General features: G+C 44.5%; 2 protein-coding genes across 2 annotated transcripts; both read right to left on the bottom strand.

Moving 5' to 3' along the window:
- Positions 1-12706: 12706 nt before the first annotated feature.
- HOXB5 (homeobox B5) lies at positions 12707-14617 on the bottom strand (the record flags this gene model as incomplete). The annotated part of the gene is made up of 2 exons (XM_084301353.1): positions 12707-13171; positions 14071-14617. 2 exons carry the CDS (start codon positions 14615-14617, stop codon positions 12924-12926), a joined length of 795 nt encoding a protein of 264 aa, XP_084157479.1. The 3' UTR covers positions 12707-12923.
- A 2284-nt stretch (positions 14618-16901) lies between these two features.
- HOXB6 (homeobox B6) lies at positions 16902-19653 on the bottom strand. Its single transcript, XM_084301290.1, has 2 exons — positions 19171-19653; positions 16902-17793 (listed from the first exon to the last, which is right to left on the bottom strand). Exons 1-2 carry the CDS (start codon positions 19577-19579, stop codon positions 17534-17536), a joined length of 669 nt encoding a protein of 222 aa, XP_084157416.1. The 5' UTR covers positions 19580-19653; the 3' UTR covers positions 16902-17533.

Here is a 19653-nt window from a genome sequence, read left to right as displayed (position 1 = left end):
CGCTACGTTTGCCCTAAAGCTATATATATATTTTTTTTTTTACTAAAAACACTTTTTTCCTCACCACTACGAAAAATATCTGAAATATATTTCAAAAATACCCCAATTTTTTCAAAAACCCAATTACGACCAAGAATCAGTGTTCCGTAGCATTTATGGGACACATGATGCTCTAATATTTTTCAGGTACTTTAAGGTGAATAATCGGTTTTCTTGGTAAAACATATAATTCCCAGATAAACGAACCCGTATTTTAAGAACTAAGTACAAACATGTATGGGACAATCCCAAACCATTTCACACATGCACACACACACGCAAACAAAACGGGTTTCGATCAAAATAAGCAGAGGAAATTCATTTTTGTGCAATACAGAGAGTTTCCAACCTCCTCGAACACATCAGCACATACACTTTGCTGGGGAGCAGGTAGCAACTCCAAAATTTACCTTCCCCTCTAAAACCTGTCTTAAAAGTAAGAAGCCAAATCAAATATCCTTGTACAACTCGTAGATGGTTGCCATAAAATAATTCTGTAGAACAAATCCCATTTGAGTTCCTTTTCTCTTAAATTTTATTCATCATTTCCAATTCCTCTCTGATTTATTTTATTTTATTTCGTTGCAGCCAGTACTGTAGCGATCTCTTAACCGCGGATAGGAGCTTGAATGGAAATAACTAGGCCTTTTCCATATTTTAACCCCCTCCCACACTCTTAAAAAAAAAAAATCTGTTTTAATTTTCCTTTCCCATGACAAAATGGGTTTGGCGCTAGCAAACCAGCACCCCTAGCGTCTACCAGAAATGTTCTCCCCACACACCTCCAAGAAATCTCACACTCGCCGCTTGTGATCCAAAATTAAAAAGACACCCCTCGCCCCCCCCGCACACCTTTCTCCCTTTCGCCGCGAAACCGCCCCACGTTGCGGAAGTTTCTCACGGCAGATTTCGCTTGGGCTCTTTACCATTTCAAAGCAGACTCAGCCGGGGGGGCTGGTGGTGTTCCCCAGCCCCCCCCCCGACCTGCTACCCCACAAAGGAGGCGGGGGGAGACCCCCAGCCCTCCCCAAAAGCCTCCCGAAGGCACCTGCCAGCGCAGGGGGTTATTAGACCTCTCCCGCTCCTTACAAATGCACTCCTGCAGCTGAGCGGTTCTTTTGTCACTTCTCCTTCCTCTACCCCCGAAGAGGGGGCACTAAGTGGGGGTTGCCCCCCGGTGGGTGCGGGCCCCCGCTCCCAGCCCGGCCGCACCGCCCAGGTGTAACGCCGCCGGCAGTACCTACCTTGGCCAAACGTGGGGTCTTTCCTCTGAGTAATCCCCGAGGGTGTTAGGACGCTCCCTCAAAAGTTGGTAAGGCTTTGCAGGCGGAATCAGACCGAAATCCCCTAAAACCTCGCCCCCCCACCCCAGAACCCCGACCCGATCCAGCCTGGGCTATTCTGGTCTCCCTCCCCCGTGTTGCCTTTTCAATGAGATTATTTCTCGATAAGAACACTAATATCTCTCTCTCTTCTTCTTCTTCTTCTTCCTCTTTTTTTTTTTTTTTTTTCGGTCGGGTTTGTTGGTGCCCCCTCCCCCCGCCCCCACTATACACCACTATTGTCCCCGCAGGCGAGCGGAACTGCTCCTGGCAGCGCCAGGAGGCCCTCTGAGCATTTTGGGGTGGGAAACCCGCAAGTTTTGGTATTAATCTCATAGTTTGTCAGTCTTTGTTAAACAGCGAGGCGTGTCCGCAGCGCGGCGGCCGCCGAGAGCCGCACTGACCCGCGGTTCACCCCGCGCCGCTCCGCGCCCCCGCTCAGCGCATCCCGGCCCGGCCCAGCCCAGCCCCGCGCCGCTCCGCGCACGGCTCCGCGATCCCCTCTCCGCGCGCTGCCCGCGCCTTCTGGCTCGGGCTGGGTTTAGGTATTTTTCGGGGTCTGTTCCCCCCGCAGAGTCAGTTGCCTGTTGTCCCCCTCCCCTCTGGGGAGCGCAGCCCTCGGCTTCGTGCCTTACGCCGGTCTCTCACCCGAGAAGCTTCCCTAGCGCCCGACTTTTCCCATCCCGCACCCGGGGTGTGCGGTGCGCCGAGCAGGGTGAGGGGGAATCAGCCCACACCTGCTTTGCAACGGGAACACCAACATTTAAGCCGTGCTTGTTTCCCAGTCATCCTCGTGTATCTTTCTATTACTAACGATGCTTCGTTGTTACCAATTATGATTGTGATTTCACTAATGGTGTGCAACATTTAAAACTCGTGAAGGGACGGGGGTTAATGCCGTGTGCGCGGGGGAGCGGGGCTCCTCTGCGAGGAGCTGGCGGCAGTTCACCCTTTATATCTGCATTTACACCGCCAGTTCCAACCCCGTGTTTCTCCCCGTGATAAAGAGGTCATTTGAAAAGTAAATCGGGATTTAAAAGCACATTCAGATGATTGTCTGGCAGGGAAGAAAAAAAAATGAAGAAGGAAAACTCACTCCCAATTGTGTTTGCAGCGCCTGTCTGGCACTTAGAGACCCTCACCCCCGGGCCAGACCGAGTCTGTCCAGAGCAAAGGAGACAAATTAGAAATATTCTTGAAAACGATACCTTTAATTTCCTTCCTCTCTACTCCCCTCCTTTCCTCTCTCTCTCTCTTTACATCCCTCCAAACGAACCCACTTCAAAAGAACACGCAGACTCGTATTCCTAAATTGAAAGTTAAACGTTATGATGTAGGAGTGAATATTACAAGGAAAGTTGGGAGGTGTTTTTTATTGCCGTGAAATTATACCTGCTTGTTTTAATATTCCGAAAACAAATGGCTTTTACTATCCATTACCTGTTCTATAAACCTGAAGTAGAAATGACTGTTCTAGAGAGATAAGTATAGTAATTACAAGGGCGAAGAGATGGATTACCCAAGTTGCAACTAAACGGTAGCCCTTATATAGTGATATTTTATAAATACCAAGCAAATTCATGGCAATTAATTAAACCCGAGCCTTATCACGCGAAACAAAACGCTTTACGTTCTCTTGAATTTCACCTACTCTACGAATATATCGGCATCGGGAAAGCAAATGGATTTTCCAGAACGCCTTTCCCAGGGCTGTAATATTCTCCCTTTCTCTTCCAAGAAAAATGACCCTTGTTATAAGTATTTAGTCACTGAAAATATTTAAAAGCCAAGGGGGTGTGGGGGGGAAGCAAATTTTCAGGGCTTTTTTTTTTTTTTTTTTTTTTTTTTTTTTCCACAAGAGTTTGTCTTGCTTCGACTGTTTGCTTAAGAAGCTATTGAAAAGACCTTCCCCAGTCCCAGTGCAAATAATATTTAGAGTTTGGAGGGTTCAAAGTCTGGCAGTGTAGAAATAACTTTGAAATGCCAAGGGAAATATTTATTATATCAGTTCATTAAACTGTTGCAATGACCAGAGTGGAGTCACATTTCCAGGAAGAAATATAAAACATTTAATTCAAATTCCGACAGAAAGTGTGCTGCAAAACAAAATTAGCTACTTTAACTGGACCAAGTGACGAAATTTAAAGATTTTAACATAGAAGTTGAAGATTTTAAGCCATCGGTCCATTGATTTCACCTATATATCATTACCATAGATTTAATGTTATTAAGGTAGAAATTCAAACAGTAAAGCATGGACTTTTTTTTTTTTTTTTTTTTTTCTTCTTTTCCGTGAGCATTGCACTCATACCGACTACATATTAAAAAAGTGTGTGGCGCTTGGTCTTGGAAGCCCGGGGGAGGAGGGATACAGGCACCTTTCCAAGTATTTTGGAAATGCTTCCAAAGAAAAATGTTAGAACACATTTTCACCAAACGTGTCAGATTTTTATTTTTTTTTTCTGTATAATTTAAGGCCTCTCCAAATAAAATTGACTCTGGAATGAAAATTATTTTTTAACTGCTCGTGTTAATATCCTATGGGGACCTCCACGTAATTGGATTTAATAAATGCATTTCCCCTTATATTCTGTTAATTTGACTCCAAATAGCGTTTCAGGGGCTATCTTAGAAAATACTAAGAAGAAGCTTGACGTTTCCTCACGGGAGACCCAAATCAATCTACCTTATTTTCTACCAGCATCCCACCCCAAACCCTGCAGATCTCTTTTCTGCCTCTCCAGCTTGCAGCTGAAGGTCTCTCCTACCTCGCTATCATATTCTCCTGCCCAAAAGCAGAGACTCTTCCTCCAAACTCGCCCCCCTCCCTGCTTTCTTTCTTTCTGTCTTTCTGTCTTTCTTTCTGTCTTTCTTTCTTTCCTTTCTTTTTTCTTTTTTCTTTTCTCTTTTTTCTTTTTTCTTTTTTCTTTTTTTCACACTGACATCAGTCTATCAGGGTTACACACAAGACTGAGTCACGCACAGCGTAAACTTTTGACCCTCAACTTTTTGACCCCTCGAGCTATAATGCTGTACTAACAAGACCCCCAAGACCAGAGTTACCTTATACGTCTCTACAAACTGATGGCCCATCGTTTTCCCTATTTTATTTATTTTGTTTCGTGAATTCTCTTTCCAGGGGAGAACAAATATTAAAAAAAATCAGAGTTCTGCGAACATTAGATCTTTATCTCCAGATACCCCAGTGCTACCTTAAACAGCTGGAATTCTTCCCCCGTCCCCCCCCCCGTTCCCCTTTCCCCCCCCCCCCTTTCCATTTTTTTAGAAGAACAGGAGAAAAAAATATCCCCTTAGCCACAGATGGATTCACCTCGCCATGAATTGTTTTTCTTGCATTTGGCATTTCAGCTAGGTGAGTTGTAACTGCAGTAAATAACCTGGATGATTTTGGTTTGTTTTGTTTCGTTTTGGTTTGGTCTGGTGGGGAAAGAAAGGGGATGCTGCTGTGATTATTTTTGGAGCACCGGAGCGCTCGAGGACGAGCAGCGCCGTGGCCGCCCGAAGGGAGCCGGAGGCCGGCGGGAAGCGGCGGCGCTGCCGCTCCCGGCCTGGCCCGGCCCGGCCCGGCCCGGCCCGACCCGGTGGCGCCGAGCGAGCCCCGATCCGGCCTCGGCCCTCCTGGCAGTGAACTTGGTCTGAAGCGAGCTCTGCTGGCTGCTTGGGGACGTTACAGGCGAGGCGCTTGCACCAAATGCGCCGTCCCGGGTTGGCCTTTCGCCCCGCTCTGCTCAGTCCCTGGGCTCCCACCCATGCCGGTTGTACAGAACATCCCTGCCTAAACAGACCCGTGATTTGCCACCGAGCAAACCTCCTCTTCACAAATCCTAACGCGGTAATTTGTTTTGACTTGAAGGGTATATATGTATGTATATATATACGTACACATACATACACATGTTAAAAAGAGATAAATCAAAGGGGAAAAAAGCCTCATACAAGTCTTATTCTTTCAACGCTCGCTGTCAAAATAGTTTCTTTTTAAAGCTATTTAGGGTAACAGAACACGGAAAAACTACGCAGGGTAGACACCTCTCAAGTTAAGTTATCAGCCTCTTTCCAAATATCATTTATTTAAGTTTAGGACAGAAAATGTGGGGGAAAATCAGCTCAGATACCGAAATAGCCACGGCCTGAAAGAAAATTTCATTCTTAAATCCATTCTAGGAATGGAAAGAGATTCCCAAAGGAGGAGCCAAACCCCATAGAAGTCCTCTTCGTGTTCCCTACTTACAGAAAGACCTTTATCAATAAGGGGAAATAAAGAACAATTTCTCAGACTGAAATTCAGCAGCGGGGGAGGGAAAGGGATTTGGGAAGTGGACCTGGAGGGAAGTGACTGTCTTTCCCTTCCTGGGGAGGTCATGGCATGTGTGTAGAATGGAGTAGTTTCAAGGGCTTTAAATAGAATGAAATACAAGAATTGCAGCCCGAAGAGTGCAATTTCTAGACCCTGCCGCCAGCACATCCCCACCAAGGCAAATAAGGAACCACAGCCTTCCAACCTTCACCTCTGTGGCCAAAGGGGGGAGAAGGAGAGGGAAGGGAATAGTAAAGGAGATCCCTTTAGCTTCTCAAAAACATAATCACCACGTTACAGTAGTGTGTCCGTATTGGAGCAATATGAACCACATCCATTCTTTCTGCAGCCCTCCTCTTACTGTGAGTCACCAACACACACGGGCAGTGGGACTTGGCAAATTGAGAGAGTGAGGGAGGGGGAGAGGGTGAGGGTGAGAGAGAAGAAAGAAATAGAGAAAGAGAGAGAGAGAGAGAAGGAAGGAAGGAAGGAAGGAAGGAAGGAAGGAAGGAAGGAAGGAAGGAAGGAAGGAAGGAAGGAAGGAAGGAAGGAAGGAAGGAAGGAAGGAAGGAAGGAAGGAAGGAAGGAAGGAAGGAAGGAAGGAAAGAAAGAAAGAAAGAAAGAAAGAAAGAAAGAAAGAAAGAAAGAAAGAAAGAAAGAAAGAAAGAAAGAAAGAAAGAAAGAAAGAAAGAAAGAAAGAAGGCTGTGGAGCTCATGTTTTCCTTAAAAAGGTGACCCAGCAGACCCTGGGGTCTGTGTGAGCAAGAAGTGTTTTGTTGTGATCTGATGTTCACCCTCTCCTCCGAGAGAGGAGCTGGGGCTGTACAAGTCTGCTGACCTCGGAATGATCCCTCCTGCCTATGAATTATTGATGAGATATGAGCTCTGATTTCTCCTTTCAGTATGCAAACCCCATTATACTGTTAAAATGGCGATTTAATCGTTTAGAATAGCTTAGCTTTTTTCCAACTCATTTGTGCCCCTTCCTTTTCATTTAATTCTCTTAATTAAATCCTTTAACAGATTTTAATCACTTTTTGTTGAATAAAATAAGACATCATACACATCTGTAACTAGGTTACCTTGGCGAAGTTTGTTTTTGGTGGAGTTTCTTTGTTTTGGTTTTGCTTCTAATTTGACCTGCATGGTTTCTTCTTTGAATTTTTAAAACCTGGGTGTAAGTAAATTTTATTTTGTGTCTTGCCATACACAGAGAGTAAAGAAGACCTGAAAGTCACAAATATTTTAAGTAATAAAACAAAAAGTGATAAAAACAAATAAACCATGACATTCAAGATGGCCTGACAATGGCATTGTAACATTGAGCTGGCTTTTACATTGAAGTGCTCGTCAAACCTCCCTGTGCCACTCACTAACACACAAAAACATTTTCCCCCATTTATTGCAGAATAAACCTGGGAACAAAATGGGTATTTTACAGGTGAAATTTCATCTTTTTCATTCCTGAGCACAGCTGCCCCTCAGCAACAGCCTGGGCATTAGGGTTCCTCACTTGCCCTGGCACAAGGCCCTGGGGACAGAGCACAGCCTGTGCATGCCCCAAAAGTAAAGGACTTTGTAATTAATACAGATGTTCAGCTCGGCTCTTTCAGTCTGCAGAGCCCGTGGTGGCTCTTGGGTGAGAAATTACTGCTTTGGGGTTTGGCTTTCCCCCCACCCCCCCAAAGAATTAGAGAAGCTTAGGCACTGTTTACTAAATGAAATAGGAAACCTCCAGGGAAGAAGAAAGGCTAAAGAGACATGTCAAAGAAAAAAAAAAAAAAAAAAGAGGCAAATGTGAACATGGTTGTATCCATTTTTAATAATCCAAGGACTCCCAAGCTGCTGTGGCACAGGTGAGCTGATGAGGAGGCTCCTCAAGTCTTTGGGAGACTTTGCACATTTGATGCCAACAGACCCAATCTACCCAGGCCACCATCAGACTCAGTTTTGGGATGGTGGTAAATTAGAGGTTTTCCCAGTAAACACACAGAGTAATCGTAGAAAGATCTGCACAACTGCAGCTTTTAAAAAAGAAAGTCTATTTTCCTTCCTAAGCAGTAGCCATTTCCAAGATACCCTCCATAGTTATATACCCTGTATTAAGGCATTTTGTATTTATTCTTTCTTTTACAGCCACAGAAGAAGTAATTGTCAAAAGTCTGAAGTATGCCATTAATGTGAGAGAAATGATACAAACGAAAATCTCCGCCTACCTGCACGGTCAGAGCTCCTTTTTCCTGTTTATCTTCCTTATACTTCCTTTTCACCAGCAACAGGGAGATTTTTTTTTTTTTTTTTCTTTAAAGGATGGGGGGAAGCCTGTGCGAAGTCTGTGATTCCTTTCAGGCTGTAAAATGGTAGCCAGTTATACTTCCCCATGCCTCACAGGAAGCTGAAGTTTAACAGACACACACAAACACCCCATCTTGTTAAAAAAAAAAAAAAAATTGTGCTACATGATGCAGGTAGAAAGCAGAGCTCATGAACAGAGAGGACAAGGTTTCATGTGAGTAGTGAGGAGGGGGAGGATGATCTCACTATGCCAGCAATAAAATCCAAGTATTTTGCTGCAACATAGGCCTGGCGCCATCCCTGTGTTCCGGCAGCTAAAATGAAGGGAGTGGAACAGGATTGCTATTGGCATTATACGTTGTGACCCAAACAGGCATCTCCTCCTTGCTGCAATGTCCTGTAGCTAAACTGCATTTCAAATTCCCTTTGGTTTGGCTATCTTGGTCTGTTTTTCCCTTGAAATAGCATGTTGTGTACACCAGGTGATTAGAAATGGTGATACTTGAGAGAAAAACATTTTTCCTAGTGTCATCTGGACTGGATTTGGAAGGAAAATTTGCTTGCGACTGTATAAGAGACAAATCCTTTGAGTGGGGATGTGGGCATTGGACTTTAATGCATATGATACATAAGGGAGATGTGGATGGATGGACAGTTATATGGACACATGGATGGATGAATTTTGGAAACACAGTGTTTGTGAGTACATATGCATTGAACGTATCGTTACATTTTCAGATATATATTTAGGAGAGGAGGTATGTCACTTTTCCTGCCAAAATCACTAGTTATCATATGAATTAGTCAAAATTATTTCTAGTTACCAGTACAAATCAGAAGGTTTAAGAATTACTAGGCCCACCACTTGGTCTAATCCCCAAACAATAACACACTTACCACAATAAACCTTTTCTTCCAAGTGCTTCTAACGCCATGTAGACCAAATGTCTGTAGCCTGTCATGTCTGTGTGTCTAAATTCACATTTAAAGACCATTCACTGGAATGCCGCTAGGATCTCATAAAATATCTTTATTATCAACTAAAAAGGAGGCATCCAGCTTGCACAGACATTAAGGAGAAGCAGTTCAGAATAAACTACAGACTGCTGAATAAGAAAGGTTTTCTGCATCCTGCTTCCCTTCTTTGAATTTCCAGCTTTTGCATTTAAGTTTACACGTTTTCAGGCAGACTCACTCAGGATTGTGCTGGCCACCCTCTAACTGGCCAGGAAAAAGCCAGAAGTTCAAATGATGATAGCAAAGATATAGGAGACACATGGAGCAGGACAGGAAAAACAGCCTGAGGAAGGAAAAGCAATCTCCAAAGTGTGCGAAAGGGGGACATTCTGCTTTGTGTGAAAGAGACGGACATGTGTCCACCAAATGTTGTCTTACCGTAAAAATCCCCGCTAAAGAGGAAAAAAAAAAAAAAAAGCCTGTGAATACTCCAAATTCTAAAGCCTCTCCCCCCCCCCGCTTCCCCCCCGCATACCCCTGCTTTGAACTTTTTTTTTTTTTTTTTTTTTTTTTTTTTTTTTTTTTTTTAACTAACGAGGAGGGGGATAGATGTGAGTTGGTTCAGGTGTTGTCCCTCACCTCTTCTGCAGATGTGGTGTTTTGGGTTTCAAAAAGAAACCCCTCCAGGTTTTTGCTCTATTTTGCTCCCTCTTCACAGCTGTGGAACTCTGGCCTCTGGCCGGAGCCGCGGGCAAGGGCAAGGGCCACCTGAGCACCCCTACCTATGTAGCAGGGGGAACCAGAGCCCATCACAGCCCTTTGCCATTTTTACCTAAGCTCCGAGCCATGTCTGGCTCTGCTCTTCTGTCCTTCCCCGCTAACTTGTTTGTTTTTCCAAAGAAGAAGGCTGCTGCCTGCCTTTTCCAGAACGATGTCACTTTCAGAGAGAGAAGCAAATCTGTGACATATAGAAGGGGTCCGTACACAAAATGCAGCCTCTCTGATTATTTTATTATTTTTTTGTAGCACAAAAAAAGAGACAGACTGGAGACATAACAGCGGTCATTCAGTGTCTCCATATGGTAGAAACGAACTACGGAAATATGTGTTCATATTATTGGGAAAAAAAAAAAAAAAAAACGAAACACAAGGAAAAAAAAAAAAAAGAAGAAAAAGAAAAGCTCTGGTGGAAGGGATAATATACCAGTCTCGACACAGGCCGAAAGCAAAAAGAAGTGCCCAAATTTCCTGGGCAAGCAGATTAAAAGAATTAAAATCAAAATGTGCTAACAACCTGAAGAGCACAGACATAATACAGCTAATTGAAATGCAGAAATATAGACCAGATTTGTGTCTACTTGCGAGCATTATAAAACACACCAAATCACCTCCAATAGACGAGCAAGATCCTCTTGTACTTGGCGAAGGACAAAAACAAACTTTGTCTGAAGTACACGTCCCCCGGCAAAGATACGATGGAGTTCGCCTTGCAACTATAGCGAATCTTTACATATTTTCAATTTCTCCCGGTTCCACAAAATTTACTGGCGGGCCTCGAAGCTGTGATGGAAATCTAATGCAATTTCATCTCTCAGGAGGATAAGAATTAGGACCTTCTAAAAGTGAGAAATAAAACTCGGAGAGAGGCAGACCCTCTTTCCTCCCAACTCAGCGTTTTTCCATATAAACCCTTAAAAATAGTTTGAGCAGATAATATTTCAGAAGAACTTACTTTCAGGACTCCAGTCTATTGGCTCTCTGGACTGAAAACTGGACCCGCAAAACATGTTCCCTGCAATTGCAGCGTTTATCTCATCTGGAAAAGTGCTCACCCATAGCTGCCCCTTACAAGCCAAACCAAGCAGTTAAAGTGTCACTTAACATTCTAGAGAATGTGAAATATATTGTACATTGTCAACTCCCCAAAACCATAAAACTAACTTTATGGACCTCACGTGACTTTTGAGAGCCAGTGAGGGGTATCTGTCTGAGGTCTGGGCGATTTTTACGATCTAACTTCTAGATAAAACCCTATCCATTTGACATCTAAATGTCATACCCACTTTTGGTATAGTTTGCTATTGGTAAAAAAAAAAAAAAAAAAAAATCAAGGGAAGGCGAGCAAATGGTTTGGGATCTGACAGTCCACTTCACATTCCTCTCAAAATCACTTAAGAAGTACCTAAACAGTGGGAGATTAAGTTTGGTAAGTTTTAAGATCCAACTTTACTTGCTACGAACAAAAAGCCTAAGCTATTTTGTAGAGATGTCAGTGGCGTTTTGCCAAATAGAGCGACTTTAAACTGGAGTATCTCGCGCCTTGTTAGATTCCCTAGGTAGCAAAATTGCAACATTTGCCATCTTTGATGATGTTAAATTATATGCAGCGAAAATGACTCGTTGTAGTGAGTGTCAGTAGTTACAGAGTTGTAATCTGTTATTTACGTGTTGAGCCAGAGACTAGGATGTAAAATCAGTAAGCACAATAAACCGAGGAAGAGAGGTAGAGGAAAGATTACAGTTCAGCAAAGAAATAGTCTCTCTCTATATATACATATTATATATAATAAATATATCTCTACAAACACACAGATACGTAATTCCATAGAACACAGGTTTATGTGTACGTATATATTGATGTAAATACCACTCGCTTTTAGAATGTTTGTGTGTGTGTATATTTATATCTATGTCTGACAATTCCTGAAATGCACGTAAATATACTTGGGAAGAATTTATGCCATGTTACTGTAACTTGAAGTACTTTAAACTAGTTTGTCTGATATGCTGCTGTAGCGGGGGTGGGGGTATCTGTGTTGTTTTTAGGTAAGCAGCGTCTGAGAAATGTGACAAGTTGTGTTTTCCGCGGAAGGTTTCCCGTGCAATGCCATGGCGTTATGTGAGCGAACATTTTGTGCTGCCGGGCTGCGAGCTCCCCGAGAGCTGCCCAGGAGAGATGAGGGCTGCAGCTCTGCTGGGATCTCCAGGCAGGCTGAGCTCCGTGCCAGGCATGTCCCTGCTTTAGCACGTACTGCGGACTCCTTGTGCAAGCCTCAGAGGTTGGGTATAAAGTGCAACTGGGAGCCTTTATGAGTAGGAGAAACGTTTATTTGACTTCAAGTAAAGCTACAAACAAATACAAAAAGCTTATTGGCAAAGTACTAACAGGCAGCTAGACATGACAGATGCCATTTTTACACATAACATTGCATTCACTCTGCCCACTACGAACTGTCTATTAGTCACATCAGAAATATTTCTAGTATTTACAAACATTAGAGCACTTTATCGTTGGTCCAATCTTATACATTTATATATATATTTTTTTTAATAATGAAGTTTACCCACGTCTAAGAGTACATCTCAGAACTAGCCTGGGACTAGAAATCCCGGCCTGAAGTTTGAACTAAAACACAGACTGGACAATTTTATGACAGAAAGTTACAAGAGTTTTTTTATTATTATTTTTCCCTCCCCCCATCTTTTTTTTATTTTTTTTGTTTCCTTTTTTTTTTTTTTTGTTTCATTTTTCTTTCTGCGACTGTAGTGCAGGAACCCCCGATTTTAGCTTAGGCAGAGAAGAACTCACCCAAAAAACAGTAAACTCAGGAAGGGGAAAAAGCAACAAATAAACAATTGTATCTTATCAATTTATAAATAAGTTATAACATTTAAAGGGCTCACGTAAACATGCTAGCTTTCCAGAAAGCATCAAGAGAGCACGGACACATACATTTATAAGAACAACAAGAGCATGAGGAGCATCTGGAAATAAAATTTAATTAAAAATAATAATAATTAAAAAACCACGACATGAACTCAGTTCTGGGATAACGGTACCATACGCGTTGTTTTAGAATAGCAACAACATGCTGAAAAGAAGGTGCCTCACTGTACAGTACTCCAAAACTAAGATCTGCTGAGCTTTATTTATTTATTTACGTATTTATTTAATCTTTCCTCTTCTTTCCTCGACATTCCTCCTCTATAATTTATGGCTGAAAGGCGCTGCCCGCAGAGGCTAAGCTCATGCTTTTCAGTTTATTATCCTTCTTCCATTTCATCCTCCTGTTCTGGAACCAGATTTTGATCTGCCTCTCGGAGAGGCAGAGAGCGTGAGCGATCTCTATTCTCCTCCTGCGGGTGAGATATCTATTGAAGTGGAATTCCTTTTCCAACTCCAGGGTCTGGTAGCGAGTGTACGCTGTCCTTGCCCTCTTACCGTCTGGTCCAGTCATGTCTGAATAACACGGACAACAACGGGTTTTTGATTTCTGTTTCAAGTCTTTCTGATAGGATTTTTACTATTAAGGCTATTTTTTAGTACGGAGCATAAATATTCACCGTCTTCGGGCAATTAGGAACGCTGCTCTTTCCCAAAATAACAGCCTCTCTCCCCCTCCCCCCCGGTCTCCCTCTCTTTCCCGCACACCCCAGACACGTGTAAAAACCCCCACCTTTGGTCCCTCCAGAACTGACACCCGCAACTCAATATTCATAATTTAACTGAAGAACCGAGATTTTGAAATCGCCTTTTTTTGCCCTGACTGGGTGTTTTTCTGCCTGCTTGCTGGGTCATCTGGTTTAATACTGCTTTCGTTCCTCCGGGAGAAAAAAAAATAAAGGGGGTGGTGGTGGTGATGGTCCTCGCTGTTCCCCGTGCTCTGTATTTCACTGCAATTTTGGTTGTGTCAAGAGCAGATTGTCAAGAATACACCCAGCAAAATCAGAGAAGGAAAGGACTGAGAGACCCATCTGTGCATATAATGCCATTTTAATGGTCAATTCTTTCTTTTCTTCTGCCCCCCAAGGAACACCCCCTTCCCTCAATTTCTGTATTACCTTCTCCCACCATACACATATAGCTACTAGCTTGAAACAAGCGCACATTTCGCGGCAAGAATAACGAAACTAAAATAAAATCTCCCCCCTCCAGGCGCCAGAGGCAGCTTTAAAGCCGTGATCAGAACAAGAAACGCAAAAAGCAATAAATAGCTGCGTTTCTGATCAAAGCGTTTCCACCGAATAAAGGGAAGGAGAGAAAATAGGGAGTGGGGAGGAAAGGAAAGGGGGGGAAAAAGCGGGGTGTGAGAAAATAAACAACGACAACGACAACGACCGAAAAAGAAGTAGCTGTACCATGGCTAATGTGAAGTTTCCTCATCCAAGGGAATATCTGAGGTGCCTGCCCTTCTGTTGCTGCGGTGGAGGTTGCGATGGGCTCTGCCTGCGCTCGGGGGATGCTGCTGCTTATTGGAGTGCCCTCGTCGGCTCCCGAGGACGCGCTGGTCTCGTCTAGTTCTGTGAAATTTGTGTTGGTGCTGGCAGAAGTAGCTTGGTCGGAGGGGGACGGGGCGGGCTTGCCTCCATGGCTCTCGCTGTTGGAGCAGGGAAGGGAGTCGGGAGAAGATAAGGAGCAGCTAGACGCCTGTCTAAACCTGCTCTCCTGAGCTGGAGAAGGGAAACCGCGGGAGCTCTCCCCCACAGCCCCAAAGTGACTAGAAGAGGCTGAGCGGTTGATGCTAAGGTCCATCCCATTGTAGTTGTAGCCATAAGAGCTGGAATGCATGGTGCTTGAATCTCTGTAAGAACCGTTCATGGAACTGCTGGTCCCATAATTTAGTAACTGATAGTCGGGGCCATTTGGGTAGCGCCCTGAGAACGAGTTTACAAAGTAAGAGCTCATTTGGGTTATTTTGGAGGGCTTGATTTGTGGCTCGTGGTCGTTATAACCCTGTGCTTGACGATTTATGATGTATTAATGAATTATAGCAATGCACTGTACTTCGTTTTTGCTATGTATGCGGCCAAATATGGGGGGAGGGTGGGGGTGCGTTTGGGAATCACGTGCTTTTGTTGACCAGTCGTAAATTCTCACTGATGACCTCAAGAGGTAATTCATGCTCTATGGTTACAAATAATGACGATCGCGGAGTCGTTAGGCCCAAGTCGGTGCGCGGCGCCCCGAGTCCCCGGGCGCGCCGGCGCCGCGCTCGCCCCACCTTGGCGGAGCGCGCCACCTGCCGGCCGCGTGGGGGCGGCGCAGGCGGGGCCCCGGCCCGGGCCCGGCCCGGCCCGGCCCCGGCCCCGGCCCCGGCCCCGGCCCACGCTCGGGGTCCCCCGGCCCCGCTTTTTGCCTCTTCAGAAATCTGCGCAGCAGCAGGGGAGATCCTGCCGCGGCGAGCGCGCCCGCGCTTTCCATGTGGCTCTTCTCGCCCCGCTCGTTCTCTTTATTAAACCACTATTTCTTCCTTTGTAACAGCACTGCGGAAGTTTTAGAGGCAGCGAGGGATGAGGTGTTAAATCGCTTTTAGGCCAGGCAGCCTTTTCCTTTGATATTTGAAGGGGGGCAATGCGAAGCTGCTACGGGGGAGCGCGGCCGCGCGTGTTTATTTCCGAAGGCTTCGCCACTGCTCCGGGAGAAGTCGAGCTTCCTGGCACGCTGAGCGTGCTACCAGCGATGCAGTCGCACCGTAACTGGGGAGCGAAAAAAACGCGGAAAATGAGGAAAAAGGGCAGAAAGGAAGGTCCAGCCGGTGGAAATGGTTGACAGCGTTGCTTTTAGGACAATCTTGTTCCCGAGCGTTTCACGTCCTCTTTAACCACAGCATTGTGTTACGGTGTTGTTCCTTTCCATTTGCTAACCTGCAAGGAATACTGGGGAGCAAAAGCACTCTGAAATTGGTAAAAACATTGTGAAAGGTCTGTGCGTTGTTAAGCATTACTTTTTCTTCTCGTTTCCTCTCTCCTTTTTTTTTTTTCCAAGGCAGCTCAGGAATTTCATATGCTTGTCTGCAACTCATTGGAAATTATGCGCCATATTGAAAGTGACATATAATTATAATAATTACGGGCAATGAAAAGCGTGGCAATAATAGTAAATGTCCTACAGCTGTGAAGCTTCTGCATGAATTGATTTTAGAAGTGACTGACATTAAACCAGCTCGTGGCATGGGGGAATGCGTTCATACATAGGTATTTTTGTGGGCAGTGGGGAAAGGGAATAGAGGTAAGGAGGTACTGTTTCATAGCTTTCCTGCCATGTGAAGCTTCAAAAAATCGTATCCACATTAGGCTGGTCTGGTTGCTTGCTTCCAGTCCTAAATCCCCAGCAGAAAAAGCACTTCCTTTTGTTTAATTACAAAACCCAATAAAAGTTTGCTATTTGCATGTACAAGGTTCCCTTTAGGCACAGAACATTACCCACCCCATCCTGAGCAAAGTTAGAATATCAGAATCAACTAGTAGACTTAGTTTAGATTATTTTTTCTTTTCCTCTTTTTTTTTTTTTTTGTTTGTTTCCCATAAGTGCATGCTATATTCCTGTAGCCGAGAAGTTATACGTTTCATAGGAAAAAATCCCTTGAAATCTGGAGTATTTTGCAATACACTTCACTTTGATTTGGGGATATGAAGCAAGGGACCAGATGTTTGAAAGATGCTAGGCAAATGTTAGGTATCTTTGGTAGATAAATGAGAGCATATTTTTGCCTGTTTCCTTGATTTATTATGTATATGGAGAGCATTTCGTCATAACTCTTTGTACTATAACAATAAAAAAGAGCGATACTAAAGCAGAATGTCAACGAGGAAATAATACTGGTGAAAGGTCTTCCATTTAAGATTACACAAAAAGAGGGAAAACCAGATTTATCTCTCCAATGTAACTTCCGTATGCTTGGAGTTGCTTGTCCTTGCAGATTAGAAGACAGTGTCATAAAGAGAGTAGCAGTGCTTTCTTTATAACTCCGTGCTCCTTAAGACTGACAAGTTCCCCTGAAAAAGGGAAGGATAATAATAATGACAGTGTGGTGTGTGTGAGATCGAAGACTTTTTTTTTATTAGAGAATTCCATGGTCATACCTAAGACAAACTTCAAACACAACACGTACAAAAATTAATAAAATATAACTTTTTTTTTCTGTTGTTGCTTTTGCATCCCTTTAGGTAGTATTCGTTCTTTCAGTAGATATCTTATTAAAAAAAAAAAAAAAAAAGAGAGAAACTAATTACAAGACCCCAGGGCTTGATTAATTTACCAAAGGAAAAAAAAAAAAAAAGGAAGAAACCCTATGTCAACCGTGCATAAAACATTTTTACAAAATTAAGACAATAAACACCCCAAATGACATATATTGCAGCACTTCCATTAAATACAAGAGTTAGCATATTACTAACAGTGACACCAAGGGTAGAAACACGGGTAGGAGTCCTTTTTTTTTTTTTCCTCTTTCTTTCTTTCTTTCTTTCTTTCTTTCTTTCTTTTCCCCTTCTCTCTGCTTATCTCCTTTTTTTTTTTTTTTTTTTTTTTTTTTTTTTTTTTTAATTGTTTTACTGTGGGGGAAGGGGGAAGTCTAGGAAGAAAAAAACGCAACTAGAAGCCTGATTTTTTTTTTTTTTTTTTCTGGACACGACAGTTTACTGGGAACACGAGTCCATGGCATTGGTGGCCCAAACTTTCTAGCTGTTGCCGTTGCTGTAGAGCGCTTGTCCCACCAATGTGCACGTTTTCCCTTTCCTCGCAGCCAGCCCACACCACCCTCATCCTCTTGGCTCTCACACGCACGCACTCACTCCCTCTCTCTTTTTTTAAATAATACTTTCACTCCGCCGTTTTCTCCTCCTCCTCCTCCGCGCTCAGCTGCGAGGAGTTGAGCAGTTTGTTCTCTTTTTTCCACTTCATCCGGCGGTTCTGGAACCAGATCTTGATCTGCCGCTCTGTCAGGCAGAGGGAGTGGGCGATCTCGATCCGCCGGCGCCGGGTCAGGTAGCGGTTGAAGTGAAATTCCTTCTCCAGCTCCAGCGTCTGGTAGCGGGTGTAGGTCTGGCGGCCTCTGCGGCCGCTGGGCCCGAAGGAGGAACCTGTGACACCCGCAAAAAAAATAAAAATAAAAAAAAAAGAGAGAGAAAGGGGGCGGGGGGCGGGGGGGGGGAAGCCCCGGGGTTTAGCGGGGCGGCGGAGGTCCCGGGCAACTCGCGGGGACGGTGCCGCCTGCACCGTGCCTGTGTGCGGAGGAGAGGGCGCCTGCTCCCTGCCCTCCCCAGGTTTCAGCCAGCAAAAGCCCCCCCGGGAGCCTCCGCGGCCGGGCCGCCTGGGTGCGCACCCACGGAAAGCCCGCGCGGGCTGCGGGCGGCCGGGCAGGGCAGGGGGCTGATGCGGACCGCGCCAGCCTGCAGCGGGCTGGAGAGACAGGGCGAGATCTATCTTACTCCGCGATGAAAAATCGCAAGGTGTTCTCCCACCCCCATCCCCCTCCGCTGTTTTCCACCCTACCGGCAACTGTAATAGATCTGAGCATTTAAGCAATAATGAAGTGAATCGATCTGCCCAAAGTCGACATTAAAGAGGATACAACGCTTTATGTCCCTGCGCTAATGGACATCAATTCGGAACTTAAAAGGCAACAAATGCATCTAAACATGAGGATAAGGGTGGTGAGACTCATTTCTTTCTTTCTTTCTTTCTTTCTTTCTTTCTTTCTTTCTTTCTTTCTTTCTTTCTTTCTTTCTTTCTTTCTTTCTTTCTTTCTTTCTTTCTTTCTTTCTTTCTTTCTTTCTTTCTTTCTTTCTTTCTTTCTTTCTTTCTTTCTTTCTCCCTCTCTCTCATTTTTCCCCCTTCTCCTGATTGAGGAAACAGCACTTAAAAAAGTCATATATCATCAGGAGAAAAAAATTCTCCCCAGGCAGACTTTTCATTAAGTGTAAGTTTCATTAAAAATGTAGCTCTCTCCTTTCAAATATTTAAACACTTCTATATTATTTAACTCCAGGTCGGCTATCTAGAAAGAGAGGAAGCTGCTTGAGGGTGTGGGTACATGCATGTGTAAAGTCATCCAGATCTGATTTAGAAAAGATATCTCCCTGTGCGTTTAGGGAAGACAGAGACAAATCATTATGACTGCGTGACACGCAAACTGGAATGTGGAAAAAAAAAAAGGGGGGGGGGGGAAAGCAGAAATACTGTACCAGGGATTAAATAGGGAGCAAACTTTTTTGCTGTTTTTCTAGTGGGGAAGCAGGGGTCGTAAGGAGAAAATACTTCAGCGGCGTGAAGTTTTGGTGCGTGTCAGAAGCAACTTGAAGCCTCTCATGTTGCCTAACTTCCCCGCTGGAAGTTTGGGCTCTAAAGTGAACCTTATTCCTACTTCCCTCGCTCTCTCGCTCTCTCACTCTGGCGGTAACAAATAAGAAAGGGGGGAGGAGATTGATGTATTTATTTCTGTAAAAGAGTAAACTCACTATTGCAAGAGTTCATCCGCTGCATCCAGGGGTAAACCGGGGCGGAACACTTTTGCTCCTCGCTTTCTCCGAATACAGTTTTGCTCTGCGCGCAGTCCGACTTGCGCGGCTCGGGGGCGAAGGGCACCTCGTCCAGGTTGGAAGGGGCGCACGCAGGGTCCTTCTCCCTGAAAAAACCGCCGGCCCCATAGTCACAGGCGGAGCTGCGGCTGTAGGCTCCGTTGCTTTGCTGGTAGTAGGGAGAAGAGGCATAGCCCTTCTCCTGGACTCCCGTGGCTCCATAGGTGGTGGGGTAGTGCCTCAAAGGATCCGCATAGCCCGAGGGATATAACGGGATCTGTCCCAGGAAGGGCTCCTGCCCCGCCGCCAGACTCACCGGGAAGGTCGAGTTGACAAAATAAGAACTCATTGGAAGGAGCCTGCCGTCCTTTCCCGGCTTTATGATTTGTTGTGTTTTATAGTCCAAGTGGTTTAGCTATTAGT

Source organism: Netta rufina, assembly GCF_964035555.1.
Source record: "Netta rufina genome assembly, chromosome: 24".
In the NCBI taxonomy this organism is placed as follows: domain Eukaryota; kingdom Metazoa; phylum Chordata; class Aves; order Anseriformes; family Anatidae; genus Netta; species Netta rufina.
Note: the sequence above shows the minus strand (reverse complement) of the source record. Positions and strands in the feature narration are given on the sequence as shown.